At 38.5% G+C, this 23,695-nt stretch overlaps 1 protein-coding gene across 4 annotated transcripts in view; it reads right to left on the reverse strand.

Moving 5' to 3' along the window:
* Positions 1–23,695, reverse strand: part of GPC5 (glypican 5) — a 773,121-nt gene that overhangs the window by 634,641 nt on the left and 114,785 nt on the right. For all 4 annotated transcript variants that reach the window (XM_064440689.1, XM_064440690.1, XM_064440691.1 and 1 more), the window contains exon 3: positions 10,854–11,548. In XM_064440689.1, the coding sequence (XP_064296759.1) occupies positions 10,854–11,548 (695 nt within the window). The remainder of the gene's footprint in view (positions 1–10,853; positions 11,549–23,695) is intronic.

A 23,695-nucleotide genomic window follows, 5' to 3' on the forward strand; every position in this document is an offset into this window, starting at 1 on the left:
GAAGATAGGCATGACATTTGCTTTCTTCCAGTCTTCAGGAACCTCTCCCAGTTGCTAAGACCATTCGAAGATAATTGAGAGTGGCCTCATAATGACATCGTCCAGCTGCATCAGCACTTGTGGGTGCTACTTGTCAGGCCCCATGAACTTATGTATATCCAGTTTGTTTAAGTGCTCTAAGATTAGTTGCCTAAACCTGTTCTCCTTCACCGAGGTAAGTCTTCATTGATCCAGACATTCCCCCTCGTCTCTGGGTCCTTGAATTTCTGAAGGCCAGCCTATAGTATAGTATAGTAAAAACTGAGGCAAAGCAGGCATTCAATACCTCAGCCTTTTCTGTGTCCTGTGTCACTGTTCCCCTGCCACAGTCAGCAACAGGCACACATTTTTGCTTGCTGTTTAAGTACTTGTGGAGTTCTTTTTTGCTGCCCTTCCCATCACTTGCCAGATTCAACTCCAGGTCAGCCCTGGCTTTTCTAACCCTAACCCTGCAATACTGGACACCAACTCTATCTCCTCTTGGGTCATATGCCCCTGCTTCTACCTCTTTTTGTAAGTTCAGTCAAGAGCTCTTTGCTTACACCATGCAGGACTCCTGATGCCTTTGCTTGATTTTCCACTTCTTAAAGAAAGATAGAGCTTTCTTAAGCTTAGAGGAGGTCATCCTTGATTATCAACCAGCTCTTCTGGATCCCTCTACTCTCCATGGTGATACCCCATGGGATTCTTCCAAGCAGATCTCTGAAGAGCTTGAAATCTGGTCTGCTGAAGTCCAGGGTTGTGTTCTTCCTTTTTACACTGCTTTCTCCACTTAGGATATTGAACTCTTAACACCTCAAGGCCGATCCTGACTTTCACATCCCAGACACATTCTTCCTTGCTTGTAAGTATCAAATCCAGCAAAGCACCCTTCCTTGTTAGCACCTATGCCAGGAGGTTGTTGCCAATGCACTCCAGAAATCCCCTAGATTGCTTGTTCACTGCTGTGTTGCCCTTCCAGCAGATACCAGAGTGGTTATAATTGCCCCAGGATGTGTGTCCCTTCCAAATCAACATCTGAAGCAAGGAAAGATTAACAGGCAGCACACTGCTCTTGACTACTATCAGCACGATAGAGTGTCCTCTATCCACAACTCCTCTCATGTTTTCCCCCTATTTTTGAAGAAAGTCTTCCTAAGGAGATTCCATCTATTCATAGAATCTTAAAGTTGGAAAAGACCTCTAGGATCATCAAGTCCAACCGTCAACCCAACACCACCATGTCTCCTAAACCATGCCCTGAAGTGCCACATCTACACATCTTTGAAATACCTCCAGGGGTGGTAATGCCACCATCTCTCTGCGCAGCCTGTTCCAATGCTTGACGACTCCTTCAGTAAAGAAATTTTTCCTAATATCCTGAACTTCCCCTGATGCAGCTTGAAGCCATTTCCTCTCATTCTATAGCTAGTAACTTGGGAGAAGAGACCAACAACCCACCTCACTACAGCCTAATTTCAGGTAGCTGTAGAGAGTAATAAGGTCTCCCCTCAGCTTCCTCTCCCCCAGGCTAAACAACCCCAGTTCCCTCAACCTCTCCTCATATGACCTGCTCTCCAGACCCTTCACCAGCTTTATTGCCCTTCTCTGGATGCGCTCCAGCAACTCAATGTCCTTCTTGTACTGAGGGGCCCAAAACTGAACACAGTATTCGAGGTGCGGCATCACCAGTGCCAAGTACAGGGGCATGATCACTTCCCTGCTCCTGCTGGCCGCGCTATTCCTGACACAAGCCAGGATGCTGTTGACCTTCTTGGCCACCTGGGCACACTGCTGGCTCATATTCAGCTGGCTGTCAACCAACAACCCCAGGCCCTTTTCCGCTGGGCAGCTCTCCAGCCGCTCCTCCCCAAGCCTGTAGCGTTGCATGGGGTTGCTGTGACCACAGTGCAGGACCCAGCACTTGGCCTTGTTGAACCTCATACAGTTGGCCTTGGCCCATCAAGCCAGCCTGTCCAGATCCCTCTGCAGAGCCTTCCTACCCTCTAGCAGATCAAAACTCCCACCCAGTTTGGTGTTTCCTGCAAACTTACCAAGACTGCACTCGACCCCATCATCCAGATCATTGCTAAAGATATTAAACAAGACTGGGCCCAAAACTGAGCCCTGGGGAACACCGCTTGTCACTGGCCACCAACTGGATTTAGCTCTGTTCACCACAACTCTCTGGGCTTGGCCAGCCAGCCAGTTTTTTACTCAGTGAAGAGTGGGAGACAGTGTCAAAGGCTTTACTAAAGCCCAGGTAGACAACATCCACAGCCTTTCCCTCATCCACCAGATGGGTCACCTGGTCATAGAAGGAGATCAGGTTGGTCAGGCAGGACCTGCCTTTCATGAAGCCATGCTGGCTGGGCCTGATCCCCTAGTTGTCCTGCACATGCCTGGTGAGCTCACTCCAGATGAACCACTCCATAACATTCCCTGGTACCGACATCAGGCTAACAGGCCTGTAGTTCCCCAGATTCTTCTTCTGGCCATTCTTGTAGATGGTCATCACATCAGCAAGCCTCGTCTGTGACCTCCATCCAGGTGAGACTTTTCACCCTCTTTACCCATCAAAAAATGAAACAATGGCCTTGCCCCCTCACCACCGTAAAAATGAAGGCTTTTGATATCCTGAAAACACAATGACCCTAGCTGCATCAGTCTGGCAGTGCCCTGAAAAATGCTCTGGGAAGTGTCAATGACATCTTCAGTGGTTACAGCATTCTGCACGCTTGTTTCCAGCAAGAAAAGGAAGCAGTATGCCTAGAGGAAGAAGGTGAAAATAGCCCAGGCAGAATGAGTAAGAAAGGGTGAACAGGGACAGACTCAACCAGGACATTTGTCCCTTGCATTCCTAACAGATCCTGTAGCAGAGCCCTGGCAGCAGCAGCACAATGTAACTCAAGAGCTAGTATGCTAGATGACAAGAGAACAGTGTCATGCACTTTGCCATGGAAACAAGGCATGAAAACAACCAGGTGGTGTCTGCTTTTAATGAAAACAGCACAGGTGGAGAGACAGGTCAAAAGCCAAGATGTAGTTCGCATCACATATAATCTAAAAAATGAAAGGAATAGCTAAAAAAGAAGAAGATGCAACACATCTGAGCTACTGCATCTTTCAAATCACATGTGGTCTCTGCCCACGGAGACTGTGGTCTGTCCTTGGTGAGGGCCTTTCTCTGAAAATCAGCAGTGTCTACATCATCACCGCCATGGAAGCAGTGTGCTCTGGCCTGGCAGTGGGATCCTGGCGCTGAGTACTCTGCTGACTTCCTGTTACCAACTGCCCAGCTTTCCTGCCCTCCCCTGAGGTGGCAGAGACTTCTTGCCCGTGACAGATTCTACCTGTTTGATGCGAATGAGGTGCTTAAAAAAGCTACAACTTACCCCACCCGCAATGTACGCTGCATTCTTGATAAGCTACAGGGTGTTGCTGACAGTGAAACGTGGTAGTGCCCTGGGTCCTGTGCTGCTGCTGTAACTTAAGCCTGTAAAGAGTAGAGGGTCGACAGTGTGGGGGACCTGCACATCTTACCCAGGACCCCATCTCCATCTCCATCACCCTTACTCACTCTCCCTTTCTCCCCATCTGTCTGCATATTGTTTCAGAGATAATCCCCCTTTTCTTTCCCAGTGAGAAACTGCAAGCCAGTAATCCACCATACACACATATTTACTTATACATACACAGAGTGGTTTGGCTGTTTGATGCCAAAAGTCAGGGCACTGTTAATCATCCTGTCTCCCCACTGCCTCCCTGACTGCTGGTGGCAACAGGACCAAAGTTTGGGAGGAGCTAGCAGAGCTAGGCCAGCTGTCCATACTGGGGCCATCCTGAGGCACAAAACTCTGCATGCAGCAGCACTGACAATGATTCTCTTTTCTGCCCACCCCACATGCACCTGGAGCCTTGTGCTACACAGGGCTCTCACGAAGGGAGAATGACTGATGCTCCTAGGTAATTGTAGCAATCATGTCGAAGGACCAGGAGCATGTAGGTGCACGAAAGAGAGGGAAGTCTGGGATTTGAATACAGTGAATTGTCCCTGCCCTTAAATTGCTTTTCTTTTACAGCAGCACTGGGGAACTCCCTTGAAATGATGACATCTGCATGTCTCCGCATTGTACAAATGCTGGAAAAAGTTGTCTACATAGCAGCAGATGAATTACAGACAAATGCAGTCAGCTATTTGGAAGAGTCAGCTATATACTTCTCTAAACTTACCTATTTCCAATCAGATAAAGTATACCTAGAACGTTTGCAATAGAGAAATTTACTGTGCAGTTTAAATATAGCAATACGAATAATAAACCAAAGTAGTCATAAATTATACAATGCTGTGTAATCTGCTTAATTTGTAAAATAATAACAGATTATGTTATTCTGTAAGAATTGCCAGTTTTACTCTAGTATATACAGTAAATTAGGCTGTAGAACTATGTTTTCACATAATTAATTCCTCTTATGTGTAGAGCTTTTGTTTCATTTTAACCAGGGTTTTAATTTTCAGCCTATGCCATTTCATAAAAGCATTTAGACTAGACTGGAATCGAATAGAATAGACTATTTCAGATGGAAGGGATCTACAGCAATCACCTAGTCCATCTGCCTGACCACTTCAGGGCTGACCAGAATCTAAAGCATGTTGTTAAGGGCACTGTCCAAATGCATCTTAAACATTGACAGGCTTGGGGCATCGACCGCCTCTCTAGGAAGCCTCTTCCAGTGTTCAACCATCCTCTCGATAAAGAAATGTTCCTAATATAAAATCTGAACGTCCCCATTTGTAAAATATTGTTCTATTATTTATTTTAAAAATATAAAAATCTTGAATGCATCACTTCCAAATGGTGTATTTCTTATTTCATTTTCAGTTAAAGTAATGAGAAAATTAAGGTGGCAAGAGTAAATGTGTATTAATTCCTTTTAAAAGTTTCAAAATCCAAAAGTAGGAGTCATGGGAACAATGCTACAACTGTTAAACAAGAAAACAAAATCCCAAGAAGCAAAATTAAGGTTAAAGCCCTTAACTATTTTGCTAAATGGTATGCAGCATTCATAGCCCTCAAAACTGAAGAATGAAGAAAGATTCCTCCACTAATGAGGCAAAATAAGATAAGCTAGTGGCAAAATTGTCACCAAATTTGATAATAAATGTATGTCCCTTCTGTGTACATACTGTTGGGTGTACTGAAACACATGGAAATAACATTAGAAGACATTCACATGACATTGTTTAGAGAGACTGAATTGTTTTAGGGGAAATGTTTCTTATTTTCCCCCTTAACTTTCCTTAATTTTCAGTTTTAATGGAAATGCTTTTTTTTCTTCCATTCTTCTGTTTTCCTGAATTTTTGGATAACTCATAAGTTTTTCAAGCAAAATCAGGGGTGGACATTATAAATAATGCTTGGAGGTACAGCCTAAAATACTGTAACAATCTCTGGTTGTTATCAAATCAGTAACCATTTTTGGTTAACATTTTACTGTGTATTTTTATATGCATATAGAATAGATATGTAAGTCCATTTCAGGTGCACTGACTACAGCTCTTTGTGATAGCTACAATTACTTTTAAGTGATGAATTTCAGATCCTTTTCTTAACTTGATTTATATAAAAGGTTTATAATAAGCATTTTCTAATATTAAAATTTCTTTAAAACAGAGTGACAGAACCAATTATTTTTCAATATAAGTTCAAATAGTTTGTGAATTTACTTCACATGATTGACTAATGCACTCTAAGCAAGCAACCAAAATGCAGTAGCTATGAAGTAGGCACAAAGCTGCAGTATTTATAGGCATATAATCATGTTAAGTAAATAAATAAGATTTTAGATACTAAGGAAGCGGGTGCACAGAATAGCTACTTCAAAAGATGCTGATCTCTTGCATCTCTTTAAGTGCCTTAACCTCTAAAGCTATGAAAGTTACCAAACATCCAGGCACTGCACTTCCCACAATTAGAAATGCTGTTAATCTGGTCTTTTGCTGACAATCAAGCTTACTCCTTTCCAAAAATAAAAACTGTGATTATAATATAGCTCGCAGGTTCATGTTTTGTATATATTTGGGATTATTAAAAGATGTTTTTCATCACTTTCTCTCCACTCCTTTTTTTAAATCTAAAAAATGAATTTGTTTAGTGCATTTCTATGGCACTTCGTTTTCTGGTATGGCATGGAGTAAGGCTGTGTGACTTTCTGATAGAGAAACCCCAGTAAAAAGTAGCTACATAAAACAGATCCTAGAAGGGATACAAAAAAACACACATTCTATTTATAATGTTTGTGAATGTCTCTTCATGTGAATATTAAATTTAAGACATCACTGTATTACAGTAGTTCTCACTGTAAGTGTTTATAGCTAGTCATTTCAAGCAAAAATAATCAATAAGGAAATAAAGCTGTAAATACAGAGTATTACCTTCTTCCTGCTAGCATTCTATGGTACAAGAAAGATGTCGCTTTTTTCCTAGTATTAACAACAGATTAAAAAGAGCAAGACAAAAGTCTCTTCATACAAGATAATTATGCATATTTTTAGAAGACACAAAACTTAGCTTTCCTTTCAGGATTAGACTAAGATCAGTGAAAAGCCTTGAGAACTGCCAGAAGTTTGACAGTTGCATTATCTCCAACTGTTTTGAAAACTGAACTGCTGAAAGTCCATGTGGGTTGGAACAGTGTGAAGACAGTACTTTTGAAAATCCCATTCCAAATGTTTGTAGGCTTATATTACATACAAAAATGCATACAAGAATTTTACCAAACCTATAGCACAAATTCCTCACTTCCAAAATTAGGAAATGCCAGAATTTGCCTGTGTTATTTTAATTTTTTCTGTTGTGTTTCTGATTTCCACATTTTTATATGCATATATAGCTTTTAATATCATGGTCACATACTTCGTTTTCCTCCAGATCCCCACATCATCATTGCTCAGAATACACAATGAGCAACTAATCAATATTCCTTTTCATCTCTGTTATTCAATATTAATCCCAAACGCCATTGATCTTTTGGGAATCAAAAACAATAGTTTTATGTAAAGTTTGGAGGAAAGATTTAATTACAAAGCCTTGCAACTTTTTCTCTTCTCTCCTGTTCCTTGCCCTTCTTCCTTCAGTTCTTGCCTCAGACCCATTTCACCTCCTCTCAGGTCCTCTGTTTGCTCCTCTCTGATGGACCTCTCAGCTGCCGCATTACCCAACGCGTGACAGCACAAGTCTTCACACACCGACACAACACCACGGCTAAGAGAGACTTCTCTTGCAGACAGCTCCCTCAACCAGCCGAAGCAGCATGCACACAGGGAAAGGGGTGGGAGCCAAAGATGGTGATGAGAGGGACTGGAAAACCCCGGGTGAGACTGGCTTAAGCTGCTGTTGAACCACCCTGTGGGTGACACAGGAATTTGCCCTTCCATGGCACAAGGCTGTGCCATTAACCCATGCATAAAGGAAAAAGAAACACGCTCTTATGTTGGGGATAGTAGGCGCCATCCACACCAAAACTTTGTAAATCTTGCTAAAATCTCTCTCTGTCCTGTCTCAATATTGACACTCAGTGGCTAGCATAAGAGGAAAGGTAACATGAAACAATTAGAAGTTGTAAACAAGTTTCCATAGGTTGTTAGTTTGTTTTTCCTTAAATAAGGCTTAAATGTGTTACAAAGCTCTTGCACGACCATTACCCTGCACAGTTTCCCTCAGTGGGGATTTCCCTGGCAATAGGCAAGTTCAGGGACCAGCACAGGCGACTCAGGCTGAGCACAGAGAGGAGCGTGGGAGGAAGCTGCAAAGTCCTTCGTAGCAATAAGCATTTTTACCTGTTATCCAATGCTTAACGGCTATATAATATCACCCTTTTCAGATTATCTTAATAATGAGTACTGTTCTTGTTTGGTATGATGCAGGTGTCTCAAACCTCTAATACATTATATTTGCATGACCACGCACACACACAGAAGTCTGCTAAAAAACATACATACACACAATATACACATACATACATACATAAAAAACAAACATACACACGGCTGTATATAGATAAAGAGCTGTACAAATACATCTATCACTAGCAGGATACTCTGTTGATTCTCATATTAACACTTGCATATGTGTATATCATACCTCCAAACATTTAATTTTTCTTTCTCTGTCTGTTTCTTTAAAATTCATGAAAGCACCTACTGTGATGAAATTCACTTTTAAAACTGCAGAGACTGCTGCGTGCCTAAGTGAGCCATTATTTGCTGGCTCATAATCATCTTTTCTGTGTCTGTTAGAATCACTGACGCATTAATTGCTTATCAAACTTTGAAACAGTTCATGAGTCATTCTGAAGATAAAATAAATAAATATTAATTTCAACAGAATTCAACAGAATGGCCAATTTCAACAGAATTCATGTCTTCTGCCTCTTAAAGCTGGAAGACTATTTATTACATGTCAGAATCAGGTCTTGATACCTAACACACAGGCAAATATGAAATATACTCAAGCCACACTCAGCAAATCAGAACTGAGTGACTAGATCACCATGTTTCACGGGATCAATGCATCGTAGTCTTATCTGACCAAATTACAGACCAAAGAGAGAAAGGGCTGGTCAATTATAACATAGAGATTACGTGAAAGATATGTCTGAATGCATAGGTCTGACACAGATTGAGTGAAAAATGGAATATTTCATTTTTAAAGTTTGGAAATTATTCTATATGAGAAGAACTTAACACAACAGAAGTAAACACTTGATCTTCAAGCAAAATATCATTACATAAGAAATTTTAGTATTCCTTACTTTGCATGAGGGAAGGGGAGAAGAAAGGCATAGTTTTCAGGAATATCAAACTAAAGCATTTTATTTTGGATCAATCCAAAATTTTCATTAAGCCAAAAGACTGGGTGGAGGGCCCTTCACCCATTTAATTTTTTACTAAAATTGAGTGAAATATACTATCATCTTGGAGAGTAAAAGCTTTAATTTTGAAAACTTGAGTGTTCTGAGAGGCTTTGCCTGGGCCAACACTGGTTCACTGTTGAAAATCCAAGTCTAAAACTTTTCAAACTAAATGGCCCAGGATGGAACAGGAAACAGGCCTTCCCTTGGGCCTTTACTTTCTTATTCAGAATTGTAGGCAAAAAAGATCCCTCCAAAATTACCGAGGAATGGTAATATTCCTAAATATCCCTAAAAGGCAACTGTAGCCCTGAAAAATATTAGGAATTAGACAGACATCAGTGAGCCACTTTTGAGCCAAGCAAAAGCCTTTTCAAAAAACCCACAATTTTTCTCAAGGAAGTTCAGCAGCAGGAGATTCTGGCTAATGTAGCTGGCTGGTACAAGGCAGATAAAATGGGAAACTCACAGAAATGGGTAATTTCCCTGTTCCTGATCAGAAGCAAGATGAAGAACCCATTTTAATAGACTTGTGGGTCTTAGTAAGAAATGAATAATCCTCTATTTATTTTTTAGGTCAAGTTGTTTATTGTTAGAAGTCATACCAGCTGCTTAGCAGAAGGTGCTGCTTCAACTTCAGGTAGTCACAGTAGTCCTAGAAGTGCTAATGCACCTCAGCTGATGCCAGGCCATAGTGACACCCAGGCACAAACAGACCTGTGTACCCTGTAAAACTACAGGTGTCTCCCCAGACCAAGATATTTGACCCAGCTTTCAACACAGAATATGTCACTGTCAGTGAAGTTTGCATGTAAGAACACAGAGAAAAATATAATTACATAATGTATCATGGATTAAATATAACACAGGAAGAAAAAAAATTTTGCTACTTACATCACCTTTATAAATTTGCAGATATACTAACTTTCTTTCTAATGTGTAGCTAAAGAATGTGTATTTTCCTTAACAGTATCTTAAAATTCTTCACTTCATGCGTTCACAGCTAAGATAGCTCTCACATAACTTGCTTTTTCTCTTAAGTATGTGTAAGGAAGGATTTAGCTCATGTTACAAATGGAGGGTGACACTCTCTCTGAAACCTACAGAATAATGTAAATAATATATGCAATGTCATAGATTCTTTAAGACAAGCCACTGGTATCTAAAAGAAGGATTGTTTAAATTTATGTGCATATAATAGAACAATGAAGCAATTAAACAGCTTATGTTCATGAAAAACATTTTTTGTGCTCCTAAAAATGATTCCCACTATGTCATATAACAAGTTTCCAATCTGCAAACAGATATTATTGCTGAGATTTATACTGATGAGATTTAACACTCTTATTTACACAAATGTCAGATTATTATTCATTTCTGTTTTTATAGAATATTTGTGGAATTATTTTTTTCACCAGATAATTTACTTTCCTCTCGTTCATATTTTAAGCTTCCAAACTTAATGACACATTCCATTGTTCACCCTTGTTCAGCAGAATTTAACAGACACAGTTGTAAAGTTAAACCTAAAGCTATTCAGTGCATCTACTGAAATTGTTAACTTCTGAATAAAAAGGGTGAAGAAACAGAAGTGTCCACCAGCTTGTGCAACAAACATTTTCACTCAGCAAAATTTTGAAAACAGTTGTGGTTTCACGGGAAATTCCACATAGGAATTCTTTTCATTTTGAAAAGTGTTTACTGTAAATGCTGCCAAAATGCTAAATCTCCACCTGATGCTAAACTTGTGAATAGAATATGAGGTCATGTGCATGATTAAAATAAGAACTGACAGTCAAATGAAGCTGAACTTGGATACAAATGTGTTCGTCACCATAAAAATGGCCAAACAATTATTAGTTTCAGTGTTACTTTTCTTAGTGTCATGTTTGCACTGATTGTAGATAAAACCAGCTTCTTACCTGCTCAGATAATTCTGGTCCATTGATACGAGCCTGTACGAGAGCGTCATTAACAAGTGAATGAAAGTTTAGAAGCACGTGCTCGATGTCGTATGTCCCACTCATGGCACTCGAGAGCTCCTCCAGGGACTGAATATAACCCCGCCAATGAAGATCGATTTCTGCCATGTTAGCTAAGCAGCCTCGGATGACATTGAGGCAGTAGCCCATACAGGGCTTACCTAAAGTCAGCCCTTGGCAATGGGGGCAGTACTGCATTCTCAGTAAGGCTCTGCCGCAGTCTTTAGAGAAGTGCAGATGATCTGTTGTATTGACCACTTCAATCCCCAAATTCAGAGCCTGCAAGAAAGTCCGGCTGGGTAACAGTGATCTTCCCATTTGTCCTATGGCCTTTTTGGGAACATTACCAAAGGGCCTGATGTCTCTTCTCGCCATTTGGAGGCACTCCGCATATTCCAGTGAAATGTCAGTCAAACCAGGGTTAATCACACGGTTGTAGACCACCGGGAAGAGGGTGTCAAAAAATCTGTTGACAAATTCCTCTGTGCTAATGTCTGTGCCAAATATGAAGAGTCCAACATCTACGAAAAACTCCTGCACATGTGTAGTAGCCTCAGCAGCCATGTTTCTATATGCATTACAGAAAAGCATGCTTGTGTAATTCTCAGCCAGTCTGATAAGTGTTTCAAAGGTTTCTGTAATTAAAAAAAAAGTTCATTATTTTTAAGGTTTACAAAATACGGAATTAGAGTAAGAACTTAAAACAATTACTTTGGGCCATCTTAGATTAATCCTGAATGCATTTTTTGCATTAGAATTTATGAAGAGTCAAAATTCTCACAAACTGTGACAATGGTGTTTTGTATATAGGCATACACCTTACAAGTAATGTTGCAACACAATTAATAATCTGTATGTTTTCTTGTTAGGATATATTAAACACAGTCTAAAAAAATAGAAAAGGAAGTAGATTATAAAATTACTTATTAAGTTACAAACTGCAACAAAGCCTTACTGTACCTGTCTACATATATACGTACATTAGCTCTCTCATCTCATGACTCATTCTGCAACTTGAAACAGAAAGTTAAATGCTCTCAGTCACTCCACTTCAAGGCATTCCTCTTACCATCTTCAACTGATGGGCAAAGTAACATTAAACCATTGAAACAACTCCTCCATTCTATTAAAGCACAACTTTTACAAGATCAAACAGTTTTGTCTTCTTGCCTTCCAAAGGAAGGAGTTGTACCAGACACACATGAGAACGTGCTTTTAAACCATGCTGTTTGGTCTTGCAATTACTACGGCCACGCAAAGCGATGGAACATGCTCAATTGCTCTCCTCGGGCACTGTGATGGATACACCCCCACTAAGCCTCAAGATCTGCATAACCTGTAAAGCCTGAATGGATAAACTCACTTTGGGCTACTTGTGTTAGGTGGCAATCTTTAAGCACACTGAGCAGTTTTTAATAAAACAGTTTAAGTATGCTGGAGAAGTATTCTCCCCTGACTTGATCTATGACTTGCAGGTAAGGAAAAATGCTGGTTTTCAAAACAGAAACAGTGTTCACATTGAGGAATTTCCTAGGTCTGCCTGAGAATCTTCCACTTCAGGGAAGGCAAAGAAGCAATAGATAGATCAAAATGAAACTTACCTTAAAGTTGAGAATGAAAATATGTAGAAACACATATTACAGGTATTAACCCATTTATCCACTGGATGGCTATGACTCAGTAACTTAGTTTCATTCATTCAAGCTTTACAAGTTTTCATGTATTTATTTTTTCACACTGATTTTTTTAACGGTACTCTATACAAATTAAGTGAGAAAAAGCGGGAAGTAGTTAATACTGTCCAAACAGTGATGTTAAAAATAGGCAGAATCTAATGTCAAACTACGTCAGGCAATTGCTGAAGCAGTCTGAAGTCTGATGTTAAGTCACCGACTGAAAGGAATAGTAGAAGGCTCTGAATAATTTTAATCTATTAACCAAGACTGGCTATCACAGCTTTATTATGAGAATATTCAACAAGCGTTTGGACAATGCCCTCAGACACATGGTGTGAATTTGGGGTTGTCCTGTGCAGGGACAGGAGTTGGACTCATGATCCTTGTGGGTCCCTTCCAACTCAGGACATTCTATGATTCTATGCATAAGAACAAATATTGTAAATTCTGATAAAAAGCTTGTTCAGGTCAGTGACATGATCCTCACTGACTTCAGCAGGTTTGAAATGGCACGCTTTGTGAAAAGATCACAGAGAAGACATATTAAACTAATCTGCTTTTACTTTCTATGCATTCTTTTTTCTCTCCAATAAAAATGAGATACATGGTTATAAATCAGAGTCATTACCTCTAGTTCTCTGCTATTATCTATTAACTCTTAGTTTCATATTTCACACCTCCCTTAAGACTGATTTTGCTATCTGTCTTTTCAATTTCTCTAACGTTCACATAAGTAAGAAAAAAAGTGTTGACTGCCCACAAGAGAAGGAAAGCGCATCCCATTTGTCATTGTTTTTTCATTACTATGGCACATACATATGTGCATCTCTCTTAAAGTAAATTCCACTATAAGCATTCATGTGTGTCAAATATCACAGTGATTCAGCAAAAGGTTGGATGTGTTTCACAAGTCAGGCTCCAGAAGTCAGGACCCTGCACGGAGGTAGGCTCCCACCAATGGATACCTATGCAATACAGAAAAGCCTCTTCAGTTATCACGAGTTGACACGCAGAAGTGCCAGTAGACCACAGCTGCCGGCATCACCATCGGCTCTGTGACTTTTCTCAACTTCAGCACCTCACCGTACCTGATCGTACCTGAGATACCTGCGCTGCACCCCATGTCAGTAGGTGTGCACACGTGTATGGAAGACCCATGTCCTTCTGGAGCAGCAGATGAGACACAACATATCAGATAGGGCACATTAGATTGACCAAGATGCCCACTTTAACGCGACTGAACCAGGGATGAGATCTCAACCAGCTATAAAGGCAGTATGGACACCTAGCTCACATGGAGGCACAAAGTGCTGTAGGTAACTTACAGCCCTAGATATCCTTCTGTACATTATGATGTCTCATTTTTATTGGAGGGAACAAGGAAAGCGAAGAAAGTATAGTCCTACTAGGGAGGCTTTACTGAGATGCTTAGGAGTGTTTATTACCATTTTCAATGGTAGATGCCATTTATCTGCCTGTTCAGAAGGGCACAGGTATCCTGCAGGTCCCATGTCACATCTGCAGGCTTTGTGTGGACATTTTGCATTTAAAATGGTACTAGACAGCTGCGCCTAGACAACTGAACTGAATTCTAGACACCCAATTATCATGGACTCAGGAACCCTTCATACGAAAGCTTGCAGCAGCCAGATTAGCAAAGACAAAAATTTAAGTCAAATTGATTCTTGGTTAGATGGTTTAAAATAATAACGTGTGAAGACTATTAAAGCCTCCTAGGAAAATGGCTATTTTTGTAACTGTAGATTCAGTCTTTTACACAAATTTTGCCAATGCTTCAGATGAAATTTGTTGAAGTAGGTAATGTTAGTAAAATAATGATGTTATAATATTCTTTTTAGTGTTACGTGAATAAGGTGTTTATGACCATTTCAATTTTTTAATTACTTTTTCCTAGATGAAAACTATAAAGTATGTGATCTAAAATGTCTGTTAGAATCCATGGCTGCAGTATCCTATTACCAAGAGCACAAATATTAGATGAAAGAATAAATCATGCTGCACATGGATAATCAATAGATTTTATAATGTGGTCTAAACAATAACAAACCTTCAAGATTGAATTACATTGCTAGTGCCCCAGCAACCCACAGATGGATGAGTACAATAACCAACTGCATGATTTATTGACTATTTGTGCTTTTCTAAACAGCTTATGATAATACCGGCCACTTGCATTTACAATTCTGCATCATGCTGTTTAATTGTCATTTCAGGATTTCTTACAAAATTTGTTAATCGGGTTTATTCTACTGTCATGTTTCTAACTCTGTAACTGCCAAAGCTATTCCAGAGATTTGTTTTGCTCTCAGACAGCTTGGAGAATGACAGACAGCAAAGCAGACCTATGTTTACTTTCAATATTGAACAGCCCCTGTGAACACCTTACGATGGCAATCTATGTCATTTACAATGCTTTCAGACACTTCAATGACAAATCAAGTTATGCTAGTTCAATACTGCAACCCTACTGCAGATTTAACAAAGTGTTTCTCTACCTTTCAAGTCTATGGGCCCAGACTAACACCATCAGTCTCAATTATTCAGCTACATAAAAGAAGTGGTGACTTTTCAATCAGTATAAAACCAATACATATAACAGACATTTTAAATACAACCGAGATGAGCCAGACAAGTTATTTTCATCATTATTAAAAGATTTTTTAATCTGCAGGCTCAGTGCCTGTTACGTCCATCCTTTATGAGACCTCCGTAGTAACTGCTATACAATATCCTACAAATACCTTCTGCAGCACTACTGTGAGTAATGTCTAGCATTTACCATGGGTGACATGTCAACTTTATTTTTCTTTGGCTACACTTAAAATTATGAATTGTACACTCCTAAGGCAAAAATCAGGGCTGTCAATATATTAACCATTAATTTTCTCAAAGAACAGTAATATCTCTCTTCCTGGTTTTGCTAAGAAGGAACTAAACACAAGGCTAGGAGAAAAAATGCAGATAAGCGCTTTTTTGTTTTATGTATTGCATTTGCTCAGCATATTCTTCATATCAGTATATATATAATTTTTTTTGCTGATAATAGTGTCTTTAACAAAGTGATCACAAAGTGCTGTAAAATAACTATCAGGTCATTGTTTTAAAAGATTTGCAATCTTCCATTCAATTCCTTTAAGCTTTCTGTTCTTGAGAGCCACAGGAAGTTCTAAATTATAAAGGTACCACAATGTAGTAATCAGTCCAGTGGATTACTGGCTTTAAAAGAGGACACAAAACTACACACATGCCTTAAAATCTTGTTTTTTATTCCTGGACATTAATCAATTTTAATGGAAATATTGCACTGAACAGAATAGAATTTGGGTTGGATTTTAAACCAGCCTTGCAACCATAATAGTTTTGGTGAAGCGTCCTTCTACTACAGCTACCTTAGAAAAACAATTTAAGAATTTGTTATAAAAGCTGCTGCATTTTTTTTAGTTTAACCTTTCTCACACAGATAAATATTCTAGACAAGCTGCTAAATGAGAAAATGCATGGTCTAAATTCTGAGTATTAACTTTTAAAACATCTATAGTACTTGACATGAAAATAGTCTAATAAATTAAAAATCCAGTATTAGTAGTGGGCCAACAAGTTGTAAAATCTTATAATTCAGTATTAATCACCAGCCTGCATTACATATTATAAATTAATTCACACTTAGTCAGGGTAAAATATAGAACTCAACAAATTACAGCCAGACAGGTTAAAATCCACCCTTGAACTAGGGACACAGTGTTTAGCAAGAATGCCTTTTACAGTCCAGAGGGGATCCAAAACTGATGAGTGTGGATTACCCTAAGTATCAGCCCATAATATACAGGAATCCAGATAACTAAATCCAAGCAAAGCTGAAAAACCTAATAATATTGTGACTTTATTATGACTTGAAAAATCCTCTGGGAAAGTATTAGCCTGTTTCCAGTTGTCGTTAATGTTCAGTGATCTCATATGTTTTCCTCCTGTTTACGGGCAGTGCAAATAATCCAGAAGCATCAAACTCTCTCTGCTAAAGATTTATAGTCCAATCAAGTGTATCTTGCATACATTGTCCTATTGGAGTCAAGGGGAATGTCTCAGGTACAGTTTACAGCCTAGCAAACAAAAAGAATTCAATAATTATGGGAAAGAATTGTTATGGAAAAGAAATTAATCCACCCAGTATTACATACATAATAACTTTGTTTAAAATATATCAAACTGGGAAGCACATATAGGTGGGAAATTCGGTGTAATTACCCCTAACTACAAAGTAGTATACAGTGCCAGATATACTGCAAAATCCCCTATTCATTTCTCACATCAGAAAAATGAGCTGGAAGAATAAAGTCTTCAAGACATATAAATGAATTATAAGGAATGAACTCATTAGGGCATTGCCTGTGGAGGTTATATGGGGAGAGAGATCAAAAGCACAAGTGCCAGCAAAGATATTTGAGACTCACTAAAACTTCTCCTCATTAACACTTATTTCAAATTAATCTATTTCATAGATTATAGATTCACCACTGACTTCAGTAAGAAAACGGGTAGAACAGGTTAAACCTGTAGCCCAACCAGCTATGTTTTGCCACGTGTTAGTGATCCACCTCAGGCTTTATGGCCATAACTACTCATAACAGACTTCCGAATTTGTCAGGTCTTGTTTCATCTTGAATTTATTTTGGTTTTATTTTAAAAAATATATATTTAAGAAACCTGAATCAGAATCAGTTGACCATTGCCTAAGTTGTTCTGTGTTCAATGGCAAATTACTCAGATACTCAGCTGTCAGGAGTTTCTTGCACATCCTGTGATTTTGAGTTTGGTTTAATTACACTGTCATATTTTTTTAGTTGTGGTGTTTTGGGGTTTGGTTTGGTTTTTTTTAAGCTTTATGCAGTTGCATAACTCTCACCCTTTAAAATATTACACAGAGGACTAAAAAAAAAAAAAAAAAAAAGATGTAATCATGGTGTAATTAAGCCCAAGGACTCAGAGGGTAGGTAAGAGTGTAATCCATTAGCAACTACAGGATTGAAACAGACAAAATTAACCCTGAGAGGGCCCAAGACCATCATGGAAGAAACCTCCACCAGCAGCATCATACTCCTCCCAGTGGAGAGCTCAGGACTGATGATTCATGTGAGCAATGCACAGGAGGCGTGAGCGCAGCACCGGAGAAAAGCACAGACACTAGGAAGTTGGTGTATGACAGTTTCAGCTGGAATATTAATAGGAGTTAGCAATCATAGGTAATTTGGGCCATAAGCACTAGTGTCACCGCAATTACACTAAAAAGAACTGTTGCACTTTGAAAGGCTGTTAAAACATTAATCAGAGAAACAGCAAATTCTCTCAGGTCCACATGTAAGGTGTGCTCGCCTTTTTGCTCATAATGAGATTGGGTAGACTCATAAGAAACTCATTCCCAATTTAGCCAGTGTTTCTTTTAAAACAATAATTTTCATTTTATTTGTAAATTTAATATGCTGAAGAATCTAGAAGAACATGTCCCAAAGCCAGGTGAGATGAATTTCACTCATGATTGTGTATCCTCTTTGTGCTAGTCTGAATTGGTAATTTTAACTTCTCATCCTTATTTTATAACCTACTTCATATCATCACTCAGGATTCATCTTTTCTTAATAATCCCAATACTATTTTGCTATGTAGAATTTGCCTTCTGAATCAACAAATCCAGTTGTTTCTTTGTTTCTTTTTTCTTTTCCTTCTCCATCGTCCTATTTATACATTCAAGAACAGGCCCAGCACTGCAACAGAATCATGTTCAGCTGATCTGACACTGTGATCTCCAAGTCTTGTATTTGCTTTTTATAAAATGTTGGAATAAAGTTGTATTTTTTCCAGTTCTCTGGAGCTTCATTAATTTTTATAACTTAATGAAAATCATTACCCATGTTTCCGGAAATTCTTTTTGAACTTTTCAGTGAAGCTTGCTACTGTTGATTTTAAAATATCTAGCTTTAGAATCTGCTATTAGCATACTCCTAAATTGTAACTGGGATGTAAAGTATTTAATCACACCTTGATAGATGATATTTTCGTACTGAATGACTGTCATATGAATGAATGAATGAATAATAATCACATCAATGAATATCACATGGTTATTATTTTACCTAGTTATAATCACTGGTTCCACTTTTCTCCCCAAACTGTTCTTTTTTTTTCTTTTCAGACTGTTGTTACCCTTTTAATAGTAATGATTATGGGACCATTCATCTTGCCATTTTGGAAGCAACAAGAGCAGATTGTTTTGTACGGTGCCAGGAAAAGAAATAACTAGCAATAAATAGAGGTCTACCCAAACCTTGTTTTCCTCTTATATTCTGCTTACCTTCTCTCTGATTTTGCATTATTCTGTGTATTTCACAGGCAATGCTTTCTCAATGGAGGAAAATATTTCTAAATTCTGAATATATTGCTTACTAACTTGGAATGAAATATGCTCAGAGTTGCAAAAAGAACACTCCAGTGGATCAGCTTTAAAGCTGGTACCATATAATGAAGTTGTCTGAAAATCTCTTGACATACAGTGTTGTGCATGGTTTGCAAAAGGACATTAAATTGATAATGATTTATGATACGCATTTTTACACATTTGCCTTAATATATAAGGAAGGCATCTCAGATGTATGAAAAGGGTATTTTTTGAAAAGGGAAACTTGGAATTTATAGCAGGATGATGTTGAGACAGGACAGCCAGAAAATTAGTTGATTAGAAGGGTAAAATGCATCTCAGATAACTTCAGACATACATAAGCCACTCACCTGAAGCTCCCTAAAAGTCAGGTGAGAGAAACAAGCACTTCTAAGGCATGACTCATGTGTCTGACTCTAGATGACTACTTTTGGCTGCGATGAACTGCTCTCTGGAAGTGCTTGTTCCTCTCCCTTGGCTATAAAGGGACATTACAACAAACCAATCAGATATCAAGATCTAAATTTAGATGGGGTGGATCTCTAAGATTTTTGTAAGGAACTGGTATCAAGAGGAAGTGTCATCAAACATAATACTGTACTGCAGTTTAAATGAATAAAGAGCTGAGATGATCACGCTTCTACAAAGTGGTCTTAATGGTAGATAAATGACAGACTTCTAATGTATTTACGCACATCCTCTTTCCTCCTGCACAGCTGGAAACGTGTTTTCCTTAGAACAAAATAAAGTAAATACTTGGTTTCCAGAGGGTTGCCTGAGCATCACGACTTTACATGCTAGCTTTATAAAAAGTAATTATCAGGGAATCACAGAGGAATTACACATGAAGAGAAAGAGCAACCTCAGGAAGATTTCCATAAAGCTACGATGATGACTGACATCAGGTGAAGCTTTTGTCTTTATATTTGAAAGTTTAGAACCTGATTTATTTATTTTCCACTTAGCCCAGTTTTATGCTGGCAATACTTACTCAACTTCAGTGAGCTGGGTTTTAATTTATACAGGTTAAAGTGAAACGATAATCAGGTTCTAGCAGATGCAACACTACAGAACAACATTTCCTGCACAGCAAACAAGTAAATATATTCATTTCGTATCACTGAATATTTAATCTGACAGCTTTCTTCTAAGCGTTGGTTGAGGTTTGGTGAATTCCTGCATCTGATAGTCTCAGGGAATCCACACTAAAAACTGTCACACCAGTCAGTCAAAGAAACCTGAGGAGTTTGTTTACTTAACATACAACTACAAGTCATGGGTTTCAAAGGGCCTCCAAAGAGTTTGGTAAGGCATTAGATACATTTATCATCTTTCACTTCACTTTGCTTTGCTTCACTTCATTTTTATTGACAAAAAAAAAAAAAAAAGAGGAAAAAACATGTTCTTTGGGGCTGCATTTCTTAAAAAAACATGGAAAATTCAGGAACAATGAAGATTATGACTGGATCTGTATTACTCTGAAGTTAGTTCTACGTTCCTCTGTAACTATTGGATACCAAGAAGAAAAACTCTATGTCCCTCTGCACAGCTCTGGTATATTAGTGGTTAGTGATCTAATCACTATGAGTGATTAGTGATATGTGTAAAATTCCACTTGAAGTAGGTGATGCAAAAGCATATTGGTTTATGCCATATATTTCAATACCTACTTTGCAGGATGCTGTAAAAAGGAATGAATTTAAAGCACGCACTTTCACGTTTCAGATAGGTTAATAAATGTACCATTTCTAACTTGACAAGACAGAAACTCTCAGGAGGTGGATAATCAGGCAGAAAAATATGCTCTTCCCCGATTACAAGAGGAAAATAGCACCTGTCGACAACAACATAAAAATCCAGTTCTCTAAACTCGTTAGGAAAACACATACAGTTTTAGTATATAAACTTATCAAATTTAAGTGAAATTCAGAAGATATTTCAACACTAAGGAAGTCTCAGGAAAGAGAAATTGTTTCCAGAAGGACTTTTTTATGACAGTTGTACAGAATATTCTGTGTAGCTGCTTTTGATGATAACATCTTAGGATCAAATATTGGTATGGATTGGAATAGTCCACTCTGTTTTGACTCACGCTTTCTTACCCAGTATGACTCCTGATTTCAATACAATTCATTTCTACACCAACTCATACCCCATTCTTTAGAAACTAAAGTAAACAATACATGTTAAATGATCCATTGTTGCTAGCAGCTTTGGCACTTGCCTTTAGCTTTTGAATGCAGACAGAGCTGAAGGACAAAAACAGATTAATCCCCTTTGTTTGCTTTCTGCTTGCTCCCCACTAACACACTTAGAGGGTTTTGTGTAGTTATTCAAGTTTGTAACAGACTCTCTCCAGGTGAAAGTTCTGGATATGCTCCATGATGTTCAAGCTGTTTTAAAAGAATGTTTTTTCCTATGAAAGAGGTAAAAACCCATTACATACGGTTTATTGTAAGGTTCCCATGTACTCGGGTAAGACTACTGACTACACCCCCACTGAGCATATCTATAGAAAATAAACAAACAAACAGAAATAACCCCCACAAACACACACAGACAAAAAAAAAAAAAAAAACAAACAAACAAAAAAACAAACAAACAAAAAAAAACAACCCACCAACAAAACACCGAACAAAATCCCCACCTAGCGGAGGGAAGTTCCTCCCTATACCTTCTGGGGCAGCCACTGCACTTGTAGCTTGTATTAGGTAGAATGGCCCTCGCCAAGGGGAAACCCCATCTGATTTTGCAGTCCAGCTCTCTGGCCTCATGGCACTGATGAACAAGAAGTCAAAACCTGGATTTCTTTATATAGTCTGGATTTCTTTATAAAGTCTATGTATGGTGTCAAGACGCAGTCTCTATGAAAACTTTTGAAATCCTGTTCTTTAATAGCGATCCAGTATTTTCATGAGGTTATCTCAACTATTATTTTCTGATGTTAATGACTGTTAATGTTTAGGTAGAGCTCACTCAATGGACCAAAGAACAACAGACATTAGATTTAAACGTAAATCAATTATGTGAACTGTAGTATGAATAATTATTTAAATACAGGTTCATGAAATTATTCCCTTAAACTTTATATCTTAATGCTCTCTAACCTTCACCAAATTCTTTCCAAATATATACAAAAGGTAATTTGCCTTTTTAATTGCTACATTTTTTTCCTTTCAGAGATCGTGAGTATAACCAGTACATTATCTACTTTTAGGACACAGCTTTACTGGGGGTGCCAATAGCCTTTCACCCTACCACTATTTGTAGATGCTCTGCTAAGCCCTTTTTTTGCAACTCCTGCTGCAGCACTGCCAACGCACACATTCTCAAGGCATGTAATGCTTTCCAGGAAGGAGCTGGAGATAACAGCTGCTGGAAATGTGTATCTTTCAAAATATAACACCACTGTGATTTCCACTCCATCGTGTGATCTGCTCCATAACGCAATGTGACAAAGGGTACACATCTCTTGCATGACTCAAAATTAGATCGTTACCTCCCCATTCCCTTTACAGCTGTGTATCCTAGTTTATGTAGGCCTGGAATATCTCTCACTAAATAATGAAAGTACGCAGAAACACAGGACTAGGAAGAACTTGAGATGTCCTTCAATGCATCCTTTGAAACCAGGGCAGGTTCAACTAGATCTATGATCTCATATTTTAACATGTTTATCTAAACTATTCTTTAAAAATAGAGAGGCCACAGCCTCCAAGAAAATCATTCCAGTACTTCACCATACTCTCATTTGTTCTTACCAATGAGAACAAATTATTTGCTCTTTCCTCCTTTTAGGTATTTCAGATTAGAACCTCCCTACCTGATTACAGACATCTCCAAAGACCAAATGCATGTCCAGATGAGTCTACATCTCAGCTAATCAGTAAAGAGGATGATGGCATGATTCACCTGACTTAGTTTAGGTGTCCACATGGAAATAAGATGAGTCACGCTGCTTTTCTCCTCTATTTATACAGAGAAAGAGGGTGATTAGTTCAGAGAAGCTATGTGACGAATCTTTCTCCTGACAACTGTTATAAATTTCTTTTCTTTTAATTAAAATGAACAGTCCCACTTCTTTCAGTCATAAAGCAGGCCCATTCTGCCTCTATGTAGTCAAACATGATCCGAAAGACTTCCAAACACTTCCAAAGAGTTCTAAATTGTGTGCTTAAGTAGACAAGTTATATGTTTAGGAGTTCCAAATTCATATATAGCTGTGCCTGACTAGGTACTTCAAAAATGTTTTGTTAACCTATTTTGAATAGCATCACTTCTCTAACTCACGTTTACCTTAGGAACCACTAAGCTCTCTTACCTCATTTCAACAGAGCAACTGCTGAGCCAGTCCTCCACTCTTCAACTCATCTTATTCCTACCTAAATGCAGAATCTGCATATGTCCCCGCAGAATGGCATCCCACTATTTTGAATTCAACTCTATTTTCCAACCTGCGCCTGAGCTCCCATTGCCCTCCCTTACTTGTTGAGAGCACGCTGATTATTTCACCATTCAACACAGTAATAAAAATAGTGGCTGTACTTGCCCAAGAACCACAACAGAAGTGTCTTTCCATTCTGACCATGAACATTTGCTAACCAATCAAATGCAGGTTTCCAAAACATTTTGCATCTGTTAAATGGTAATTTAATCAA

This window comes from Phalacrocorax carbo, chromosome 1, assembly GCF_963921805.1.
Source record: "Phalacrocorax carbo chromosome 1, bPhaCar2.1, whole genome shotgun sequence".
Classification (NCBI taxonomy): Eukaryota; Metazoa; Chordata; class Aves; order Suliformes; family Phalacrocoracidae; genus Phalacrocorax; species Phalacrocorax carbo.